At 62.3% G+C, this 18,438-nt stretch overlaps 1 protein-coding gene across 1 annotated transcript; it reads right to left on the minus strand.

Annotated features, from left to right (window-relative positions):
- Nucleotides 1-1,322: 1,322 nt before the first annotated feature.
- Nucleotides 1,323-14,781, minus strand: PDGFB (platelet derived growth factor subunit B). The gene is made up of 7 exons (XM_040986326.1): nucleotides 14,596-14,781; nucleotides 8,036-8,132; nucleotides 6,210-6,287; nucleotides 5,216-5,430; nucleotides 4,241-4,385; nucleotides 2,980-3,130; nucleotides 1,323-2,653 (listed from the first exon to the last, which is right to left on the minus strand). The coding sequence occupies exons 1-6, from the start codon at nucleotides 14,656-14,658 to the stop codon at nucleotides 3,006-3,008; spliced, it is 723 nt and encodes a 240-aa protein (XP_040842260.1). The 5' UTR covers nucleotides 14,659-14,781; the 3' UTR covers nucleotides 1,323-2,653; nucleotides 2,980-3,005.
- Nucleotides 14,782-18,438: the final 3,657 nt, after the last annotated feature.

Raw genomic sequence — 18,438 nt, forward strand, 5'->3', positions numbered from 1 at the left:
AGGCTAGACAGATAAGTGGGTGGGTAGAGAATGAGCTGGGAGACATGACGGCTGGCTCCCAGTTCTTCCAGGTCTCAAAGCACAACAGCAGTGGGTGAGCAGGAAGTGACGTCTCTCCACAATCAGTGCCGTTGGCCCAGCGCGTCACAGCCAGACGTAGCCACTCCTGGGCAACAGAGCCTGTGCGTCATCCTGACAGTTCTCCTGAGCGTCGGCTACGCACCAGACACCAGGCTGGTGCCTGGAATGCAGATGTGCACAACACAGCTCCACGTGGAGTCCCTGGCAGAGCAAGTCAGAGGACAGCAGAGGGACGGGCTCCAACCGTGGGGGCCACACTGTGAGCATGCAGATTCTGGCCTGGCAGCTGAAGGCACAGCATGGCCCTGTCCGCGGGACCAGCAGGAGCCCAGAGCATCACAGGAGCCCAGGCTTGTGGGCAGGTGCTGCAGGGGCTCCGGGGTCCCTGGGCTGATGCTGCGACACAGTGGGAACACACAGTGGGCTGTAGGGTCAGCCCTGGCCAGGCCAGGCAATCTCAAAAGAGTCCCTCCGTCATCCCTTCCCCCTTTCTTATCTGCTCCATCCCTCACAAGCAGCTGACAGGTGTCTTTCCTTAGAAGCAGCACCTGTGAGCCCCACCCACCCAGAAGACTGATTGGCTGCTACGGTCCTCAGTCCTCAGGCTGGAAGAAGCTTCAAAATGGCTGTGTAGACACCAGGTATCATGTCTGTATTATGGTTCAGAGACAAAAGATCCAGAAAAGGCTGCCTGCTGCCTGGCGGAGGGTTCAGGAAGAACGCCTTCTCACCCTGGCAGTACTAAGACCCGGATATGTCCACCCACAGTGCTCAGCCCAGGATGGCAGCTGGGGAAGTGTGAAGATGCCACAAATTCTGGGCTGCCAGCTGTCCTTCCTTCCAGCCAGGGGTCTGTCTGGGACTCTGGGGATCCACATGCTAGGTTCTGGGGGAAGAGTCGAGCAGGGCAGGGTGCAGCACTGAAGCAGGGCTGAGCCCCAGGATGGGTTTGGTTTCATCTTACGCACACCCACTGATTGGGTGAAGTGGCTCTGCTCAGCCACTGTCAAAACAAGCCAGATCCCGCATCTGCTGGGCACAGGATGCAGTTGGTCACTTTCTTAGCCACCAATGCCATCCATCTTGGGTCAAGCTGGAGCCAGGAGGCTAGCGGGTCTCTGGCCACACAAGGCAGCGGCTGGTCCAACTGGTTCAGCGCTGGGCCAAGGCTGGACCCCAGTGGCCGATGGCCGCTGTGAGGTGCAAAGAGGGAAGGTGGAGCATACTGTGTGTACTGGGGCCCGGGTGAGTCATCCTGTCCCGCAAGACATCCACAGACAGACTTGGGGCCAGAGCACTTGGTTTTGTTTTGTGGTTATTTTTTTTTACAACTTTAAATATGGAATATAAATAAATTTTACATTTAAAAAATAAAAGAAAGGCCCCCAAAAAATATAATCACCGACTTTACAAACTGAAGGAAGCAGATTGGGGAGTGGGCGGGGCAAAGTGCTATGGGGAGGCAGGAGGGGGTGGGAACACAGACCCCACCCCTAGGGGTCCCAAGGGTCTGGTCCTTTTCTCTCCCCCTCCCGCTTTTCCTGGGAGGAGATACCAGAGTGAGGGGAGGGGCTGGAAACGACGTAAGGAGGGGGAGAATGCAAGCAGGCGTGGGCAGATGAGAAGGGCTGCCTCCTCCAGACGCCCTCCTGGGTTTCTCACACCTTCTTGAAGGGGGCGTGTGCCATGAGTGAGATGAACAAGGCTGCGATCTCCTTGGCCCTCCCCGTGGGTCGGACCGTGCCAGGGGCAGGGCCACTCCCCAGCATGCCTGCGTGAATCAGGCTGCCTCAACCGCATCTGGCGGTGACCAGGTGGGCCTAGCAAACGCCGGAAGGTGTGGTCCATGTCTGTGCAACTTCACCTCACAGCCTGGGCGGAGCCCCTGAGGAGAGGCCACTGGAGGGCCGGAACAGAGGAAGACGCTCGGTGAACAGAAGCAGGAGGAGGAGGGAGATGAGGGAGCGGGGAGGGAGGCATGGGGAGGCGAGGGGTCTGTCTAGGATGCCGCCAGCGTCCGCCCCAAGGGCAGACTCCCTCTCCAACCCGCCAGGAGCCGGCAGTGGGGAGCTCTGGCTGTGCCCACGCAGGAGTCCATGTCTTCCAAGATTTCTCCCTGTGCTGGGTGCAGCAGGCCAGGGCTGCCAGACGGGGCAGCAGCAGGGACTCCTACAGTCTGTCACTTTAGCCACACCTGCCCTGAGGGGGCCCTCTGAGATGGCTAGGGGGTCCGGGAGACAAGCAGGCCTGGCGGAGAGGTCCTGGGACCGGCCTGTGGTGGGGCAGGATGCCGTTGCCCCATCAGTGTCTCGTGTTCCTGCTGTTCAGGAATGCCACGCACTGTGGCTCAGTCCTCCACCGCTGCCGATGCCTCCTTCTCCTCCTCGGGTTGCTGGGAAAGATGCAGCGTCCGCTGCAAGAGTGGACCGGCTGGGGAGGGTGGACGATCGCGTGGAGAGTGGGAGAAGCACCATGGCCGTCCGAATCAGGCATCGAGACAGACGGACGAGGGGGACATTATCACTCCAAGGACCCCATGGGGGCAATACAGCAAATACCATATTAAATAACCCTGTAGGTCAAGCAAAGGGATACAGGGGTCAGCCACAGCTCAGAGGATACACCCCACTTCTGCTAGGGGTCCCTGATCTGCACAAATTGGGAGGAGCTGAGACACCTGCCCACTCTTCCATACACACACACACACACACACACACACACACACACAGGACATCTGGGGTCTCCAGAGCCCCCCATGCCTCTTGGAAGAACTGTTGGGAACAGGAACCAGGGAGAAGCTAGGGTTTGCCTGGAAGATACTACCCACCAAGCCCCGCCCCTCGCACCAGGTCCCGCCCCTCACCACCAGGTCCCGCCCCTGCCGGCCCTGGACCTTACCTGCCCACACTCTCCAGCCAACGCCCCTAGGCCCCAAGGGTCTCCTTCAGCTCCTTCTTGTCGGGCGTGTGCTTGAACTTACGGTGCTTCCCCTTGGGCGGCCGGCGGACGCGCACCGTTCGGATGGTCACCCGGGTCTGCGGTGTTTTGGCTGTGCGAGATGGGAAGAGCCGTGAGCAGGGGACATGCAACCTGTTATGGGAGCTGCCTGCACATCCCCAGCCCTGCCTTGGGAGGGCTCCTGGCCTGAACAGCAGGATGGGCATCTGGGGCCACACAGCTGGTCGTGCCTTAGGGACCACCCGGGCATGGCTGGTGCCTCAGTGTTTCCAATCATGGAAGTAACAGGGCAGCTCCTCCTCCTCCAACCCAGAGGGCTATCCCAGGCTCCCATGGGGCAGTTCCCCATCCGCCACCCCCCACCTCCCCCAGCAGTGCCTCAGTGGGTCTCAGGGCCAGGATGCTGGGCAGGGCTACCTAATGGGCCAAGGTTCCCAAGCGATGGGGCTAAGCTAGGAGTGCAGGAGGGCTGACAACAGAGCCACACCACACAGCTCTCGGCACCACGTCTCCACAGTGCAAGAACAGAAGCTACCAGTGCCCACTGCATTCAGGGGGCACGACACAGGTCTGCCCTGGGTGGCAGGGATCCAGGCACTGGCGTCACCACCTACCGCCTCACACAGAGTGCAGCGCAGGACAGCGAGTCAACAGTCAGGCCCGGATCCTACCCAGGGACCCAAGCTGGGAGGCAGGTGGGCACCAGGCTAGACACTGGCCTGCAGTTCTCCATCTTAAACCAAACTCCTATCTCCATGCAATGCCTCTGGAGAAGCTGGACTCAGGGAAACACACAGAGACGAGCCCCATCCTAAACCTGGAGGCAAGCTCAATTCTGCCCCCAGAGAAGTCCTTCTTCATGCCAGCTCTAATCCTGCACCATGCGTCCACCTCCTCCGGGCACCCAGTGACACTGAGCAAGCAAGATGGAGAGGCCAGGAGGATACCCAGTTGTCAGGGAGACAGGGTCCAGACTGTCCTCAGTTTCCTTTAGCTCGCTCTCACTCCAGTCCCACTCCTGCACCTGTGTCCACTGTCTGGTCTTTGCTTGCACACCTCTCTGACGGGAATCTCAGTACTGCCCCTGGAGGAGGCCAGTGCAGCTGGGTCAGCAGCCAGGTTCCCAGGGCCAGTCAGTGGCTACGATTCCCATACCCAGGGCACCAGATGGGGCAGAAGAGGTGCAGGGAATGGCGCTTACCTCGCTGCTCCTGGGAAGCCCCGGGGCCGCGGGTCGTGGAGCGGAGGGAGGCCACTATCTCACACTTGCAGGCCAGGTGGTCTTCCAGGGTCACTGTGACCTTCTTGAAGAGGGGCTTCTTCCGCACGATCTCAATCTTTCGCACCTGGGGAATAGCACACCTGTGCAGAGGCTCACACAGCCTCCAGCTCGCTCCTCTCTCTCTCTTTCACTCACTCCAACATTCCTCGAAAGCCCGTGGGGCTGCCCGCAGGCCAACACCAGGAGGCCGGGACAATAGCAGGACCTTGCCCTCCGCCCTTCCCAACACTTTTCCATCAAAACAAGCCTTCCAACCTGGCCTCCGGCCTCACCCCAGCCCCTGCCCCCAGAGAGGGAGAAAGGCATTTCCGGGTCGAGCTGGGGGAATGGGGGTGGTGGTGGTGTGTGGAGTTCTCATTCCTGGAGCGCCAGCCAAGGTCAAGGGCTGCCACAGAGGAGGCAGATGACGGCCTGAAGGGAAGTGGTGAGAAGGGGGCGGGAAGAAGGAGGGGTGGCTGGCTGGCAGGTGTCAGCGTGGGCGGAGACACTGAGGCTAGAGGGGAAGATAAAGGATCTGTGGTAGTTGCTGGGGTGGGAGCTGGACTAGGGCAAGGGCGGGGCTGGAGGTGTGTCCAGCAGCAGGCAGATGGGCAGGGCTGGCCAAGACAGGCAGAAGCCAGTCCACCTGAATGGGAAGATGGCAGAAGGGAACAGACAGCGCTGGGAGAACCTGCTCAGCTGTCCTCCATGTTTCAGATCCTAGTCAGTACTGTGCACCTGCCTCTCCCAAGGACCCATGGGGATTTTAGCCCTGCTTGTGTCCCTGTGGACCAGGGCTACCCTGCAGAAGCACAGAGCAGCCTGAGTCCCAACTCCCATCCTCCCCTGACCAGGCTGGAGGCTGCCTCTTGACCCGCCAGCTGCGCACCCTGGGAACTGTGAGCGCCTGCATACCTGGACGTGCCGCAGTTGCACCTGGGTGGGCCGGCACTGCACGCGGTGGTTGTTGCAGCAGCCGGAGCACCGCTGCACCTCCACGCAGGGCGGCCACACCAGGAAGTTGGCGTTGGTGCGGTCAATGAGGCGTCGGGAGATCTCGAACACCTCGATGCGCGTCTTGCACTCGGCAATCACGGCTGGTTCGGCAGCAGTGGTGGTGGTTGAGGGGCCTGCAGGGAGAGGAGTCGCAGTCAGAAGCTGGCAGGGAGTGAATGGGGGCCCTGTTCCCACCCTCCTGAGACCTTGCACTCAGCCTCACTGGGCTATTCTGTAAAATGGGACAATGAACTCCACATCCAAGAACCACAGTGAGGATAGGGAAAGAATCCTGGACATGTGGTGTGTGGCACACAGCATCTCCTGCTGAGACCCCCGACGTGGTATGTGGGGTCCCCACCCTGATACACTTGTCACCCCTCTTGCTTCTTTCCACATTATCTATAACGTAGGATCAGTGGCCATGTCTCCCCAGTGGATTTCAGGAGAAAAGTCACTGGGGCCCAACCACCCCCAGCAAGCACCGGCCACACAGCAGGGCCCTTGTGCACAAATAGAGCAACTGAGGCCAGGTACCACCTGAACCCACCCAGCTCACAGAAGGATAGAGGAGCCCCAGCCCTTGGCTACAGGTGCCCTGGGGGCTGCAATGGGCACAGAGGCGGGGTGGGGGAGGCATGTGTGGGTCCCTACAGCCCAGCAGGGACACTGGGTTTGTACGGGAAGAGCCAGCTGTGGCTCACCAGTGGCGTAATCTTGCTTACACCTTAACCTTCTCTGGGCCGGAATTTCCTACTATGTAAAATGGGGCTAACAGTATCTAGCTCCCACTGGCAAGAGTGGGGTGGGGTAGGGACAGGCTTACACGCATCACATTTAGAAGACTTTAGTGGCAAGTACTCAGCGGGGCAAGGAGTGGGCATGTCCCTGCAGGCCCCTCCCACAGCCTTACCTAGGCTCCTTCGGCCACGTGGCAGGTGCTCCAGCTCGCCTCCCGTCACGTTCAGCTCCAGCTCAGCCCCATCCTCATCTGTAGGATGAGTCTGCATCAGACCCACCCTACCACTGCAGGCAGGACGGAGCCCCCCAGCCTCCAGCCAGCCAGGGGTCCCAGCTCTGGGCAGACGCAGGGATGGGCTGGGGGCTCATGCCGTGGTGGGATACTCTGCCACCCCCTTACCCCCAGCATGGAGAAGAGCACTTTGGTCACATTTTTTGGCCGGAACCCAAGTCCCCAGAGTTAAAAATACCTCACCCCTTTGCTACTGCAGGGCGCCCCGAGCAGACTACAGTGCCCTTCGCCCAGCGTTCCCACAGGAAGTGCCGAGCGCAAAACTTCCCAGAATCCCCACGGGGGATGGCAGGCCCAATCACGGACCCTCCAGAGTCCCGGACAACGGCCCTGCTGGGCCAGCGAGAAGGCAGAATGGCGAGAGACGGGGTGGGAGCCGAGGCAGCCAAGCCAAGCGCCCTGCCCTGCCTGTCCCCCATGCTATGGCCCCCACATCCTCTCTCCACAAGCTGTCCCTGTCTTCCTGCACAACTCCTATCTCTAGTTTTTCACTGTCACTCTGGGGCCATGGGGCCACCAACACTCCATGGAGCCAGTGATCAAAGTTGTCACACTTTGGTCACTGATCAACCTGGGGGTCTTTCTAGGAGGAGCTGAGGGATGTTGGAGACAAATATGTCACCAGCAATGCGTAGCTCACTGGTCACTGGCCCTGCTGCCTGCGGCCTCCACCGAGGAACCGGAGGGGACTGTCCTGCGGGAGGCTGGTGACTGTTCATTTCCGTTTGGCCACAGCCGGCACGCCAGCCAGTGTGTCTGTCTGTCCCTCTCTGGAATGTGCCTGGTGGGGGGCATTCGGGGGGAACTACATGGGGGGGGAGAGTTGGACAAAAGACGTGCTTTGTGGAAAGGTTAAGTTGATTAGGAAAAAATAGCCACGTGATTGCCTTGAAACAGGCTGGCTATTGAAGACCTCGGCTGCAGGATCCCAACCCCACCAGGGGCGTGGAGGGGCCTTGGAAAGAAACAGCAGCAAGGCTAAATTTGGATGTGGCTGCATTGTGCGGCCAGCCGGGCATGAGGTGGGGGCACAGGGCGCCGTTGGCGGGGGCCTGGTGAACAATAGGTAGGCCTGCCTCACCACCCCCCGGCCCAGGCGAGTTTGAAAGGGCCCGGGGAATGCCTCTGAGAGGCAGCCAGGGGCCCAACTGGGAGATGAAACAAAGGCAGGAAAAGCTGTTCCCCCGTAGATAGCGTCTGGGCGAGGGCTACAAAGCGACAAAGAGACAGAACCCCAGAGGGAAGGGGACCTGCGGGTGCAGGGGGGCTGCTGAGCAAGGCTCCGGGGACCAGGCCAGAGGTTAGAGAGAATGGGATCTGCTTCTGCGACAACGCTCGGCGATCTAGCCCCAGCCTTGCCCGCCAGCCCTGCCACGTGTGTGCCACTCAGCACGTGCCCATTGGCTGGGCACAGGCAGGGCAGCAGGCTGGCCGAAGCCAGGTGTCCCCAGGAGACCTCACTGGCTGGGCCCTGGGCCAGAATGGCAGGGAGATGGCTTGCCCCACCCGGCCCCGCCTTGCCAAGCTGGGCCTGGCTCCGCCCCACCCTGGTCTGGACAACTGCTCCTTGCCTGCAACCACATGGTCTTTCCTCCAGCCACACCCCACCACACAGGTACCAACCCACCTGCCTGCAGGGTCCCTGGAAGTGGGGACGCCACCCACCCCTCAAGGCTCCCAGAGTGCAGGGCTGGGGGTCACTTTACCTCCGGGGTCTCCGTGCAGCAGGCGCTGGAGGTCATCGAAGGAGCGAATCGAATGTCCACTCAACATCTCATACAACTCCTCAGGAATGGGGTCCCCCTGTCAAACAGATGGTGTAGTGGGTGAGCTGGAGGCAGGGCCGGGAGCTTCCTTACCACACCCATCCTCCCCTCCCATGGACTTCTTCCAGGGCTCCCTCGTTTCCCACAAACAGCCAGGCAGGTTTGGGGAGGCTCAGCTTGCGTGCTGCTCCCCAGCCCTCAAGCCAGGACGCCGGCCCATTTGTCTGCACCCATCTCCCCCATCACATTATGGGGGCCGATCATCTGATTCCTCTCGACTTCTCCCTCTGCAACTGCTATCGCTCATCTCAGCATCCCCAGCTACCTTCCGTTTCACAGATGAGTAAGCAGGCCGTGCAGCCCTGCGTTCAAACCCAGGGCATTGCAACGGCCGAGGCTGGGCTCCCAGCCTCCCGAGCACATGGTGTGCCCAGACACTGGCAGGCTCGGCCACCGGCAGCCACGTGCTCTCCCACGAAAGAGGAGACCAAGGGAATCCTCAGATGCCGCTGGGAAACCTGGACGCTTCCCCACGCCCCTTGCCCAACCAAACTTTATTTTTAGAGCCACTCTGGCCCATTCCCAAACACACTAGAAACCCAGGGAATGCTTCAGCAGGCCCTGCTTGCAGCTGGCCTCCTCCGGGTCAGCAGACCTGAAGGGCCAACGTCAGAGGCCCTGAGAAAGAGACGAGGCTGAGAAGCATAGCTCAGGCCCCCAGCCACCACCGAGGGACCAAGGTGGGATGGAAAACGCCGCCCCTGCCATATGTGCACATGCAGACCACCAGCAGACCTGCAGAGGGCACCGGCTTCCTGCTGGGGACCCTGGACTCTGCCATTCCATGTGTAAGTTTTCCTGCAGACTCTGTTCCCAAACAAGGATGGATGACCGAGCACAGCTGCATGATGGGGGGGAGGGGTGGTCTCTGTGTGTAGGAGATAGCGTCTTGGGCTCCATGGCAGCCCCAACAAGTGTCTCCCCAACACCTATCTTGTGGACACTTGTTATAGCATCTCAGGCTCCAGGTCTGGCCACTCTGGCCATTGCCATAGCAGAAGTCACAGAGGTCTTTCCTATGATGCAGACCCCAATGTGAAATGGAGAAGGTGACCCCCCCACCCTGAATTTCCTCCCACACCCCATCTCTTACAAGCCCTGCCAACTGCCATTTGCAAGACCTCACAGCTCCAACCCCAGGACAGGGCGTGTGCCTGTACTGTCCCTAGTGTTGATAAAGGACTCAGTCCGCAGAAGACCAGGGAAAGCCACTGGGCACCCCAGGCTGGTCACCGTCCCTCTCTGGGCCTGGTTTGTCTGTAATTTGAAGAGGCTTAAGAAACCTGCAAATTGACTCAACTCCTGCCTGGGAGGAGGCAGAAGGGTAGTGGTGTGGAAGAAAGGGCAGAGGAAGGTCAGGGTGAGGGGCTCGCATGCAGAACAGGCACCAGAAGCGATGGGGGATGCACCAAGCTCGTCTGCCCTGGACAAGTGGCAGGGTGGGTAGACCCCAGCAGTCCCAGGATGGCCCCAGGTTCAAGCCCACAGGCAGTAGAGGCGGCATCTCTGGGCACAACAGGAGGACATACGCCAGGATGAGCCTGGGAGACAGACTGCAAGGTGGGAGACGCATACAGTCGGCACTCAGCAGATGTTGCTACAACGCTGGAAGGGCTCTCACTCCTTCCCGAGTAGCCTCTGTATAAGCCCGCCCCACCCCACCCTGCTCCTCCACCTGGGATGCTGTCTCCAAGCCAACTGTCCACGGTAAATTCTGGGGAGCAAATCCCATGTCTCACACACTTCAGGTAATCTGGATGGGTCGCATGGACTTGGCCCCAGCTCACATGTGCCCAGTATTGAAATCAAGGCTGAACCGAAGCAGTCAGCAAACCACCCATCCTAAGGAGCTGCATTCTTCCCATCTTCCCAATGAGGAAACTGAGACCAGCAAAAATCAAGCAAGTGTCTCAGAGTCCAACCCAGCCCGATGAGAGGCAGCGCTGGGGCCTCCTAGGCTCCAGGGCACCCACATTCTCCCAACCACCAGGGGTCTGGGGGCCACTGGCTTCAGGCATCCCTTGAGGGGCAGGGGTGAACTCCTGTGTGTGTCTCGGCATTGCCTCTCTCCTTCTGAGGGAGCGGGGGGGGGAGGGGCTTCCTGGCAGAGTTAAGGACATTGCCAGCCAGACAGTGGCCCACTGGCACCCCACATCCGGGGAGCAGAGGCCAGGGGAGCCTCCAATTTCAGGTCCTTGGACTTTTTTAACGGAGTTCCTGATACCCCACCCATGCCTCACGAGGCATCACTGCACATGTGGGAACAGTGGCCACACAGCAAGGGCTCCAGGTGTCACACTGCCACCCTCTCAGCAGGCGCCCTGCAGGACAGCAACACGGGACATTCTGAGGGTGACAAGGCACAGAGGGGAGACAGGGCAACCTGCCCACGGGAGGGTGAGTGGCTGACTGCATCAACTCTGATGATGGGCCATGGGAAATGACACCTTGCCCCGCAGTGGCAATTCCTGGGGTTGTGTGGGGGCTGACAGGCCCCTTCCGGGACCAGGGAGGGGGTAGGGACAGCCAGCCCCCACAGTCAGCTCCAGGATACCACACCCTGGAGACTTGTAGGGCACCTGTTGGGATCAAAGGGTTTTCTGGGTATAGGAGGGTGAGCCACACCCCTCCTGCAAGTCTTGGTTCACCTGGCATGTGGCTGGACACCCCTACCACCACCACCACCACTGTCACCACCACAGATCTAAGGCTCCTGGCAGGGTGAGGGTGTGGCAAGAAGGCAGCTGGGGCACAGCCAGCCTGGGCAGCCAAGGCAAACAGCCTTGTCCCCACCCCACCCCAGTGCCAGCTGCAGGAGGCAGGAAGGGCACGAGCCAGCGTGAGGCCAGGTGAATTACCTGCTTCTAAGCAGGCTGGCAGATCAAAGGGCCCCACCCCACCCTCCACCTGGGCTGCAGTGCACACATACACACACAACTCCCCACCTGGCCTGCCATTCCCGCAGAGGCACACACAGACTAGGGCATGGCACCCAGGGGCGTTGCCCGGCTGAGACAGCAGAGGAGACGACACTTCCCAGCATGCCTGCCTGTCTGCCCGCCTGCCCCAATCTCAGGCCCAACCGAGACAGGAAGCCAGCGCCTTTGCAGAACGCTTCTCCAATTCAGGCTTGGGACCCTCCCTCCTGCTCCCTCTCCTCCCCATGGGCCTCCACACCTCTGGCCAGAGAGCAGAGAAAATGTCACAGCAGGAAGATGGGGACTGTCTCCAGCAAGTGACAAGGGAGACAGCACCCCACCCCCCAAGTCCACAATGTACCAGCTGCCTGGGGACTCCAAGCTGACCCAAACTTCTCATTTTCCCGTTGCTGCTTCCCCCTCTGACTGTCCCAGCTGAGAGAGAGAGAGACAGAGGGAAAGAGAGAGAAAGCCTCAAGACAGGGCGCCTGGAGAGACAGGTGCCTGTGCAAGAGCAGTGTGGCCAAATGGGGCTGTCCCTGGGGGCGAGGACTCCAGGAGGCCATGGCTGTAACCTGCCCAGCTGGCCAGGCCCAACCAGCTTCGGTCAGTCTTTCCATTCATAGCTACTGGGTGTGCACCACGCCCCAGCTCCACACTAGCACAGGATTGGAACCAGGCTGAAGCAAGCTCAAGGAGTCGGCGATCCAGCCAGGGGTAGCAGATCACAAATGCCCAGGTGACCCCAAAACAGCTATTGGGGAAGGGCAGATTGGTGGGGAGAAGGGGGTGGACCCTGAATTGCTGTTCAGAGGCCCCCCATCCAGGCGAACACCTCCTCCCTGTTCCTACTAAATACAATTCTTGCCTCCTGCACCACAGCCTGCCAACTGCATCTGACCCTGACCTTGCCACCTCCAGCCCAGCTGGCCTCCAGTCCCCCAAGGCCATGAGCAAACCAGGAGGAAGCTGGCTGGCAGAGAACTGGGGGCTTCCCCGCCACGTGCTGGCAAAAGGGTGCTGAGGTGGGAGACAGTCTTGTACAGTGGGCTTCTCCAAAGCCAGAGTAGCTGATGCTGTACACCACCTCACGGCCGCGGGGGTGGGGGACCCCTCTCTACCCCAGCCCCAAGGCCTCCACATAAGCGTCAGTCTGGGGTCACGGACAGCCCCAAGGCCACCTCAGCCAGCAAGCCCTCTGAGGATCTCCCTGCACTGGCCATTCAGAACTCCTTCCCAGTCTGGACCGCATGTGCCTAGGTTTTAGTACCACCTCGGAGCCCATCTGAGGCGTACTGGAGTTCAGCAAGAAATTATTAAACTTCCTGAGCTGCAAAGCATCATGCACAACCAAGGACTGAGTTTCTTGGGTGGCCTCCAGCTCAGACCCCCAGACCTGGACCAACAGGTGCTGGGCGGGGCCTGGGCGCTTGCAACCTCTCTCGGAACAGATGGGCAAAGAGAGCAACACAGCGGGGTGGGAGCCCTTGCGCAGAGAGACCCAGTGTCCCTGCAGTCTTGGAGGCTCAAAAAAGGGCTGGCTGGAAATGACAAACACTGGGGACAGGATGACCTTCAGTCACAGTAACGCCATTTGGGGCCGCACAGAGATGGTAAGGGAAAAACAATTCATCCCGACTTCTGTTTTGGGGCGGGCGGGTGTCAAGTGGTTTGAACAGGCAAAAAAGCCCCAAAACAACCTTCAAAAACCCGTGCTGGGGAGCTGCGGCTGGCTGCAAGGCGGTGCACGGGAAGCCCACCTGTTGCGCAGGGCGGGCCTGGCGCTGGGTGTACGGGGGCCGTGCGTGCCTGTGTACGTGCGTGGGTGTGCGCGCACGTGTGCTGGAGTCGCGCGTGCCGGGGCCGTGCGTGCGTTTGGGTGCGGTGCGCGCGCGTGTGAGGCCCGCATGTGCACGGGCGTGGCGGCGGCGGGCGCGCGACCTGGCCGCGGTAGTGCGTGCCCGTCGCTCTGCGCGCCCGCCTGCCGGAGCGCAGCATCGCCTCCGGCCAGGAGTGTGCATGCGTGGGGTGAGTGAGCGAGTTGGGGGGCCGGGTGGGGTGGGCTGCGGCGAGCAGCCGCGGGGCGCCGCCGTTCCCAGGACGCCCTGGCACCGGGCCCAGCCCCCATGTCCCACGGCGGGAATGGAGTCGGCAGCTGGGGCCGGCCGGCGCCCCCTCCTCTCCCCAGCAGCTGGCCGCGGCCCGGGGGGCTGCGGGAGAGACGGGGAGGCGGGGTCGGGAGGGGCCTGCCAGCGGCCAGACCGAATCCCCGCGCGTCCTCCTTCCCGGGTGCGGGCCGCAGGAGGTGGCCGCGGAAGGGCGGGGCCCCCCGGGCGGCCGGCCGGCGGCCCTCGAGGAGCCCCGAGAACAAAAGGAGACGGCGACGGCTCCTCCGTGGTCAAAACAACCTGAGCTGGCGGCGGCCCAAGGCCCGGCCGCGGCCTCGGAGCGCTGCGCCTTAACCCCTTCGCCGCTCCGCTCGCCCACGGGGCCGGCCCTCCGCAGGAGCCGGCGAGGTGCGGAGGCGGGACGGGGTCCCCGGCGGCCGCGCGCGGCCCTCGCAGCCCCTCCACCTCGAGTCTTCTGCCTGCCCCGCCCCCTTGCCCACCTGGATTCCTGGCAGACTTGCCAACTCACGGCTACGTGAGCCCGGGGCGGGGGTAGGGTGGGGGAGGATCCGACCGAGCGCCCGCGCCGCCGTCTGTACACCCCCTCCTCTGCAGCCAGGCGTTTGCAAGGCGGCGCGCTCCGCACCCTGCCTGCGGGGGAGAGGGTGCTTCCTCCTCTGGCAGAGGGCGCGCGCGCAGGTATGGCGGGGCCTCGGGAGCGCACTGCCCCGGGGCTGCATTCCTTAAGCGTCCCCTTCCTTCCCCGGCCCCGTGGTCCTGTACCCAAGTGCCCGAAACCTCCTCGTGTCTGTCTGTCTGTCTGTCTCTTGGGGTTCTCCCCTCATCCAAGACACGACCCGCTCCTGGACCCAGCTCTGGGGACAAGACGTGCCCTGAGCCTGCCAGAGGGCGCCCACCCCGACAGGGCGACAGGGCGCTGAAGCCAGGGCGGAACCAGAACCCACCCCAAAGGGCTGTGGGGACGCGCCCCTCCTGGGTCAGCCGGATCCCGATCCGAGGCAAAGCCTGAGGTTGGAGCCCAAGTGGGTCGGGAAGGACGCCCTGCCTTCCACACCCTGGGCACCACCCCAGCCGTCTCCCCTGACCCCCTTTCGCGGGAAGGGGTTCCCACTCGGGATCCTAGGGGCGGAGTGGGGGAGGGGACAGGGGCACATACGCCCGTCCCCAGGCACTTAGGGGCTTGAGGTCCAAGCCTGTTGGAAAGAGACCGCCCCTGTCTCGGAGCCCGGCACCTCCAGATCTCCCCCACCCTCCAGTTCCAGCCCTCGAGGTCACCCGGCTCGCGCCGCCAGGGTCCAAAGTTCACTGCGGGAAGGGAAGGGGAGGGGCGGGCGGGAATGGGGGTGAAGGCGAGGCCGGGAGACGGGCAGCCGCAGCAGCCGTCGCAACTCACCTCGGCGCTGACCAGACGCAGGTAGCAGCAGAGAGAGAGAAAGAGCGCCCAGCAGCGATTCATGCCGACTCCGGGCCCGGCCCCGCGGGGCCCCGGACGCGTAGATGGAGTGCGCCGCCCCCGCGGCCAGGGTTGGGGGCTGGGGAGGGGGGTGGGCTCGGCTCCCGGCCGCGGCGATCAGGCGCTCACGCCGCTGCAGCCGCCGCCGCCGCCGCTCACCCGCATGGCCCCCGGGCGCCGCCGCCGCCCCCGGCCCCGGCTCCGTCGCTGGGGGGCTGGGGAGGACCTGGGCGCTGGACCAACGTCCGAAGCCGCTACCTGGGCGGATCCCGAGCCCGCGCGAGCATCCAACGGCCGGGGGGCTGCGTCGCGAACCAGCCGAGGCGTCTAGCCGTGTGGGGGCGCCCAGGGGACTCCAACCTCCGAGAGGAACAGGAACGCGGCACTGGATGGTTCGTCTTCACTCGCCGGCTAAAAGGCGTTCTCCTCCCGCCGGCTTAGCTTTTTTGCAACATTTTCTGGAGAAGTCCCTCTGGATCGGAAAGCGCAAGGCCTGGCACCTCCAAGCCCAGGGCTCCCCGAAAAAACTTTTTCCAAAGTTGGCTTTGCAGCGGCGGCCCGAACACCCTAGCAGGGAGAGGTGCAAACTCCCGCCCGGGCCGGGTGTGGGGGGGAGGCGGGAGCTTGTGCGCTCTGGCGCAGGGCCCGGGTGTCGGGCACGGCTGCAGCGGCGCGCGCGGCGTGCCCGCTGCGCGCTCGGCCCGGCCCAGCCGACAGGTGGACGCGGCGCGAGTCGTGGGTCCGTCTGCCCGCTGGCTCCGGGCTCTGAGCGTCCTCTGCGGGCTGCGCGCTGCGGCTGCTCCGGTTTCTCTTGCCACTAGGCTGGAAGATTAGCTGTGGTTTTTTTTTTTTTCCTCCCCTTTTTTTGCGCGCGTGTGTCTGTGTGTGCGCAAAATTTCTACCCCGGGGATGAAAGATGGGCGCTGGCGGCCGGAGGGGGCGGCCTCGGGGAGGCGGCGGGGGAGGCTGCGGGCTCGCTCCAGGAGGCAGGCGGGCCGCTCCCGGCTGCTGTAGGAGAAGTTGCCACCCTTTCAGCTGTTCCGGCCTTTATAAAGAAGAGTGCGGAGAGGTGGGTGGAGACTGCCTTTCCTCTTCTGGCCCGGAGTCAGCGCGGAGAGGGGGTGGGGGGAGCTCTGGAGGGCCTGGGGCGGGGCGGGCCTGGCCGGGGTCTCTGGGAGTTGGGGAGCCCCTCCGCTCGGGAATCTGGCAGCAGGATAAGAACTAGGGGAGGCCGAAGGCCCGCCCCGCCCCTCAGCACCAAGACCAAGGACAGGTTCGGAGCCCATGTGGCCGTTGTGTGTGTGTGGGGGGGGAGGGTAAGGATGTCTCCAGGGCCTAGACCAGGAGCCGGAACCCCTGCTTCAGGACCAGATATTTGCGCGCTGACGCAGGCGTGCTGGCGGCTCCCAGACTCCGGCTCTGCAGCCTGCATGACCCTGCCCTGAATCCCGCACTGGGTCACCTTGGACAAGTCACTTTCCTCCTGTGCTCCTCCATCCAGCCTCATAGCTGAGTGGGACAGGCTCTCTGGTGCGAGCCTCAAGGTGAACACTCCGGAGCCGGCAGCCTGCACGCTGGAGCCCTCTTCCCTCCTCCTGACTGGTTGCCTGGCACGCAGCAGGCAGTGTTGAACTGCAAAGTCACACGAACCCCCGCAAGCCAGCAGCGTCCTGCAGGGCTGCCATCCGAAGCCTTCTGTTTACTACCCTCCCTCTGCCTGCACCCCCACCCCCGGGGGGGCCTGGCCCAGGGGCCCACGCACCCACACCAGCATTCACACAGTTAACGCCTCCCGCCCCCAGCTCAGGGAGCTGCTATGTCTGCCTCTAGCAGTCACACTGTCACAGAGTCACCCGCATTCAAGCACACCAGCACCCACCACGAGACCCGCAGGCCAGCCAGCTGCAGCGCTGCCCTCCCAACTTGAGGGCACCTTTAGCTCAGCGCACTCAGACGTGCCCTAAGGGGGTGCCAGCCAGCTCCTGGTTCTCCATGAGCTGTCTTCTGGGACCCAGACGAGGGTGGGGCAGAGGAGGGCAAGTCTTCACTTGCAGCCCCAGAGGCAGGTTGCCTCCTGGCATGGCTACCTGCCCACCAGGACCCCATCTCCTCCTCTATGTCATAGCAGGAACGACAGGGGGACACAGGACGGCCAGGCAGGGCTGGAAGGATTGGGTCCCTGCGTGCTGGAGTCCACATGTGCAGTTTGCCACCCCTCTGTATGCATCCATCCAGAAATCGTTTCCCAACCCCGCCCCGGGGTTGGGTGGCTCCATGAGGTCAAGCGTGCAGGAGCCCTGAGCAGGAAGCAAGGGCATGGCTCTGTCAGCACAGCTCGCGTGTGTCCTCCAGGGGCCAGACAAGCGAGCCAGGCAGCTGGAGAGCCTTCACATAGCCTCCAGCACTGACAGACGGGGGGCGTCAGCAGTTGGGGGGGAAGGGCAGGAGGATGAGGAAGGTGTTGGGAGAAGGGAAACACAAATCCCTGTTTCACCAAACAGCTGGGTGACCTTGACCTTCTGTGTCCCCACCTGTGTGTGACATGAGAGGGGCTGAAAGCCTCTTGGGGTACCACTGGCTTATCAGTTTGCAACGGAGGCACAGAGGGCCCAAGCAGCTTGGTCAAGGTCAGCCAGCCGGTTGATGGAAGAACCTGGACATGAACCCAAGAGTACAAGTGCTGTGTTGTTGCCCGGGAGGTGATGCCAAGGATGAGCGCAAGGACACAAGGCTTGTTTGAGCACCCACCCAACCGAGAGCGTCCATGTGAAGACACTAGCCAGGCAGGAGTCCCATCGCGAGCCTTGAGGGTGGAGGTCCACCCCGGGGGAGGGGGGATGGGAGGGAAGAACCTTTGAATACCTGCTGTGTGCCAGAGCCTGTGTCACGCCACCCTGCGGTACAGACGCCAAGCGCAGTGATCCGGATGTGCCTGGTCTCGGATGCCATCCTGAGAAGTCCTTTCCCGCACCCAGTCTTGGTAGGAGTTCTCTAAAGGAACACCTCCCCTTCCTCCTATCAGGCTCAGCTGAATGGGGCCTCCTCCAGGAAGTTCTCTAGGCTTGGTGCCTGCTCTGGGGGTTTCCAGGTCCTGGGCCCCCCTGACAGGACCTTGTGTCTGGTACGAGGCTGAGTTCAGGGTGAGCAAAGGCCTCCCCACCCCCCCCCCTGACTCCCAGCATTCAGTCGTCGCTCAAAAATGTCTCCTGGAGGGACGAACCTGTGAGTCGGTGTCATGCCCATGTCAGCCTGGGAGTCCAGGTGGGTACCAAGTTGCCAGGCTCTCATGAAAAGGTGGGCAGTGGGAGGACAGGGCCAATCAGGGGCTTTAATAGGACCAGGAACCAGTGGTGGCTGGGAGGCAAGGGTGCGGGGAGCCAGACCCCACACCTCACCCTGGCCCATTTCAGGAAGATTGGTGGTCTTATAGCTGGGATGGGGCCTGCCCGAGGCCTTCTGAATTCTGATAAGACTGGCTTCAGGCTGACCCAGCCCTGAATGTGAATGTTACAGTCATTTGGGGCAGTGAACTAGCAAATGGAAGTGTGTGTGTGTGTCTTCCATGAAAAGCACCTTCCTGGAACGGGCAGTGGTTGAGTCCATGCCTATAAGACCCACAGCCCATATCCCAGTGCCGATTTGAGTTCCCCGCTCACCTTCCGTAACATGCACCCTGGGAGGTGCCAGGCGGTGGCGCCAGCACTTGGGGCCCTGCCACCTGCGGTGTGACCCTGATGAAGCCCGGGTCACCTGAATGAGGCATGGCTGCTGCTGGCATGGGCG

The sequence above is a fragment of the Ochotona curzoniae genome, unplaced genomic scaffold (genome assembly GCF_017591425.1).
Source record: "Ochotona curzoniae isolate NIBS_2020 unplaced genomic scaffold, NIBS_Ocur_1.0 contig_1014, whole genome shotgun sequence".
Lineage (NCBI taxonomy): Eukaryota > Metazoa > Chordata > Mammalia > Lagomorpha > Ochotonidae > Ochotona > Ochotona curzoniae.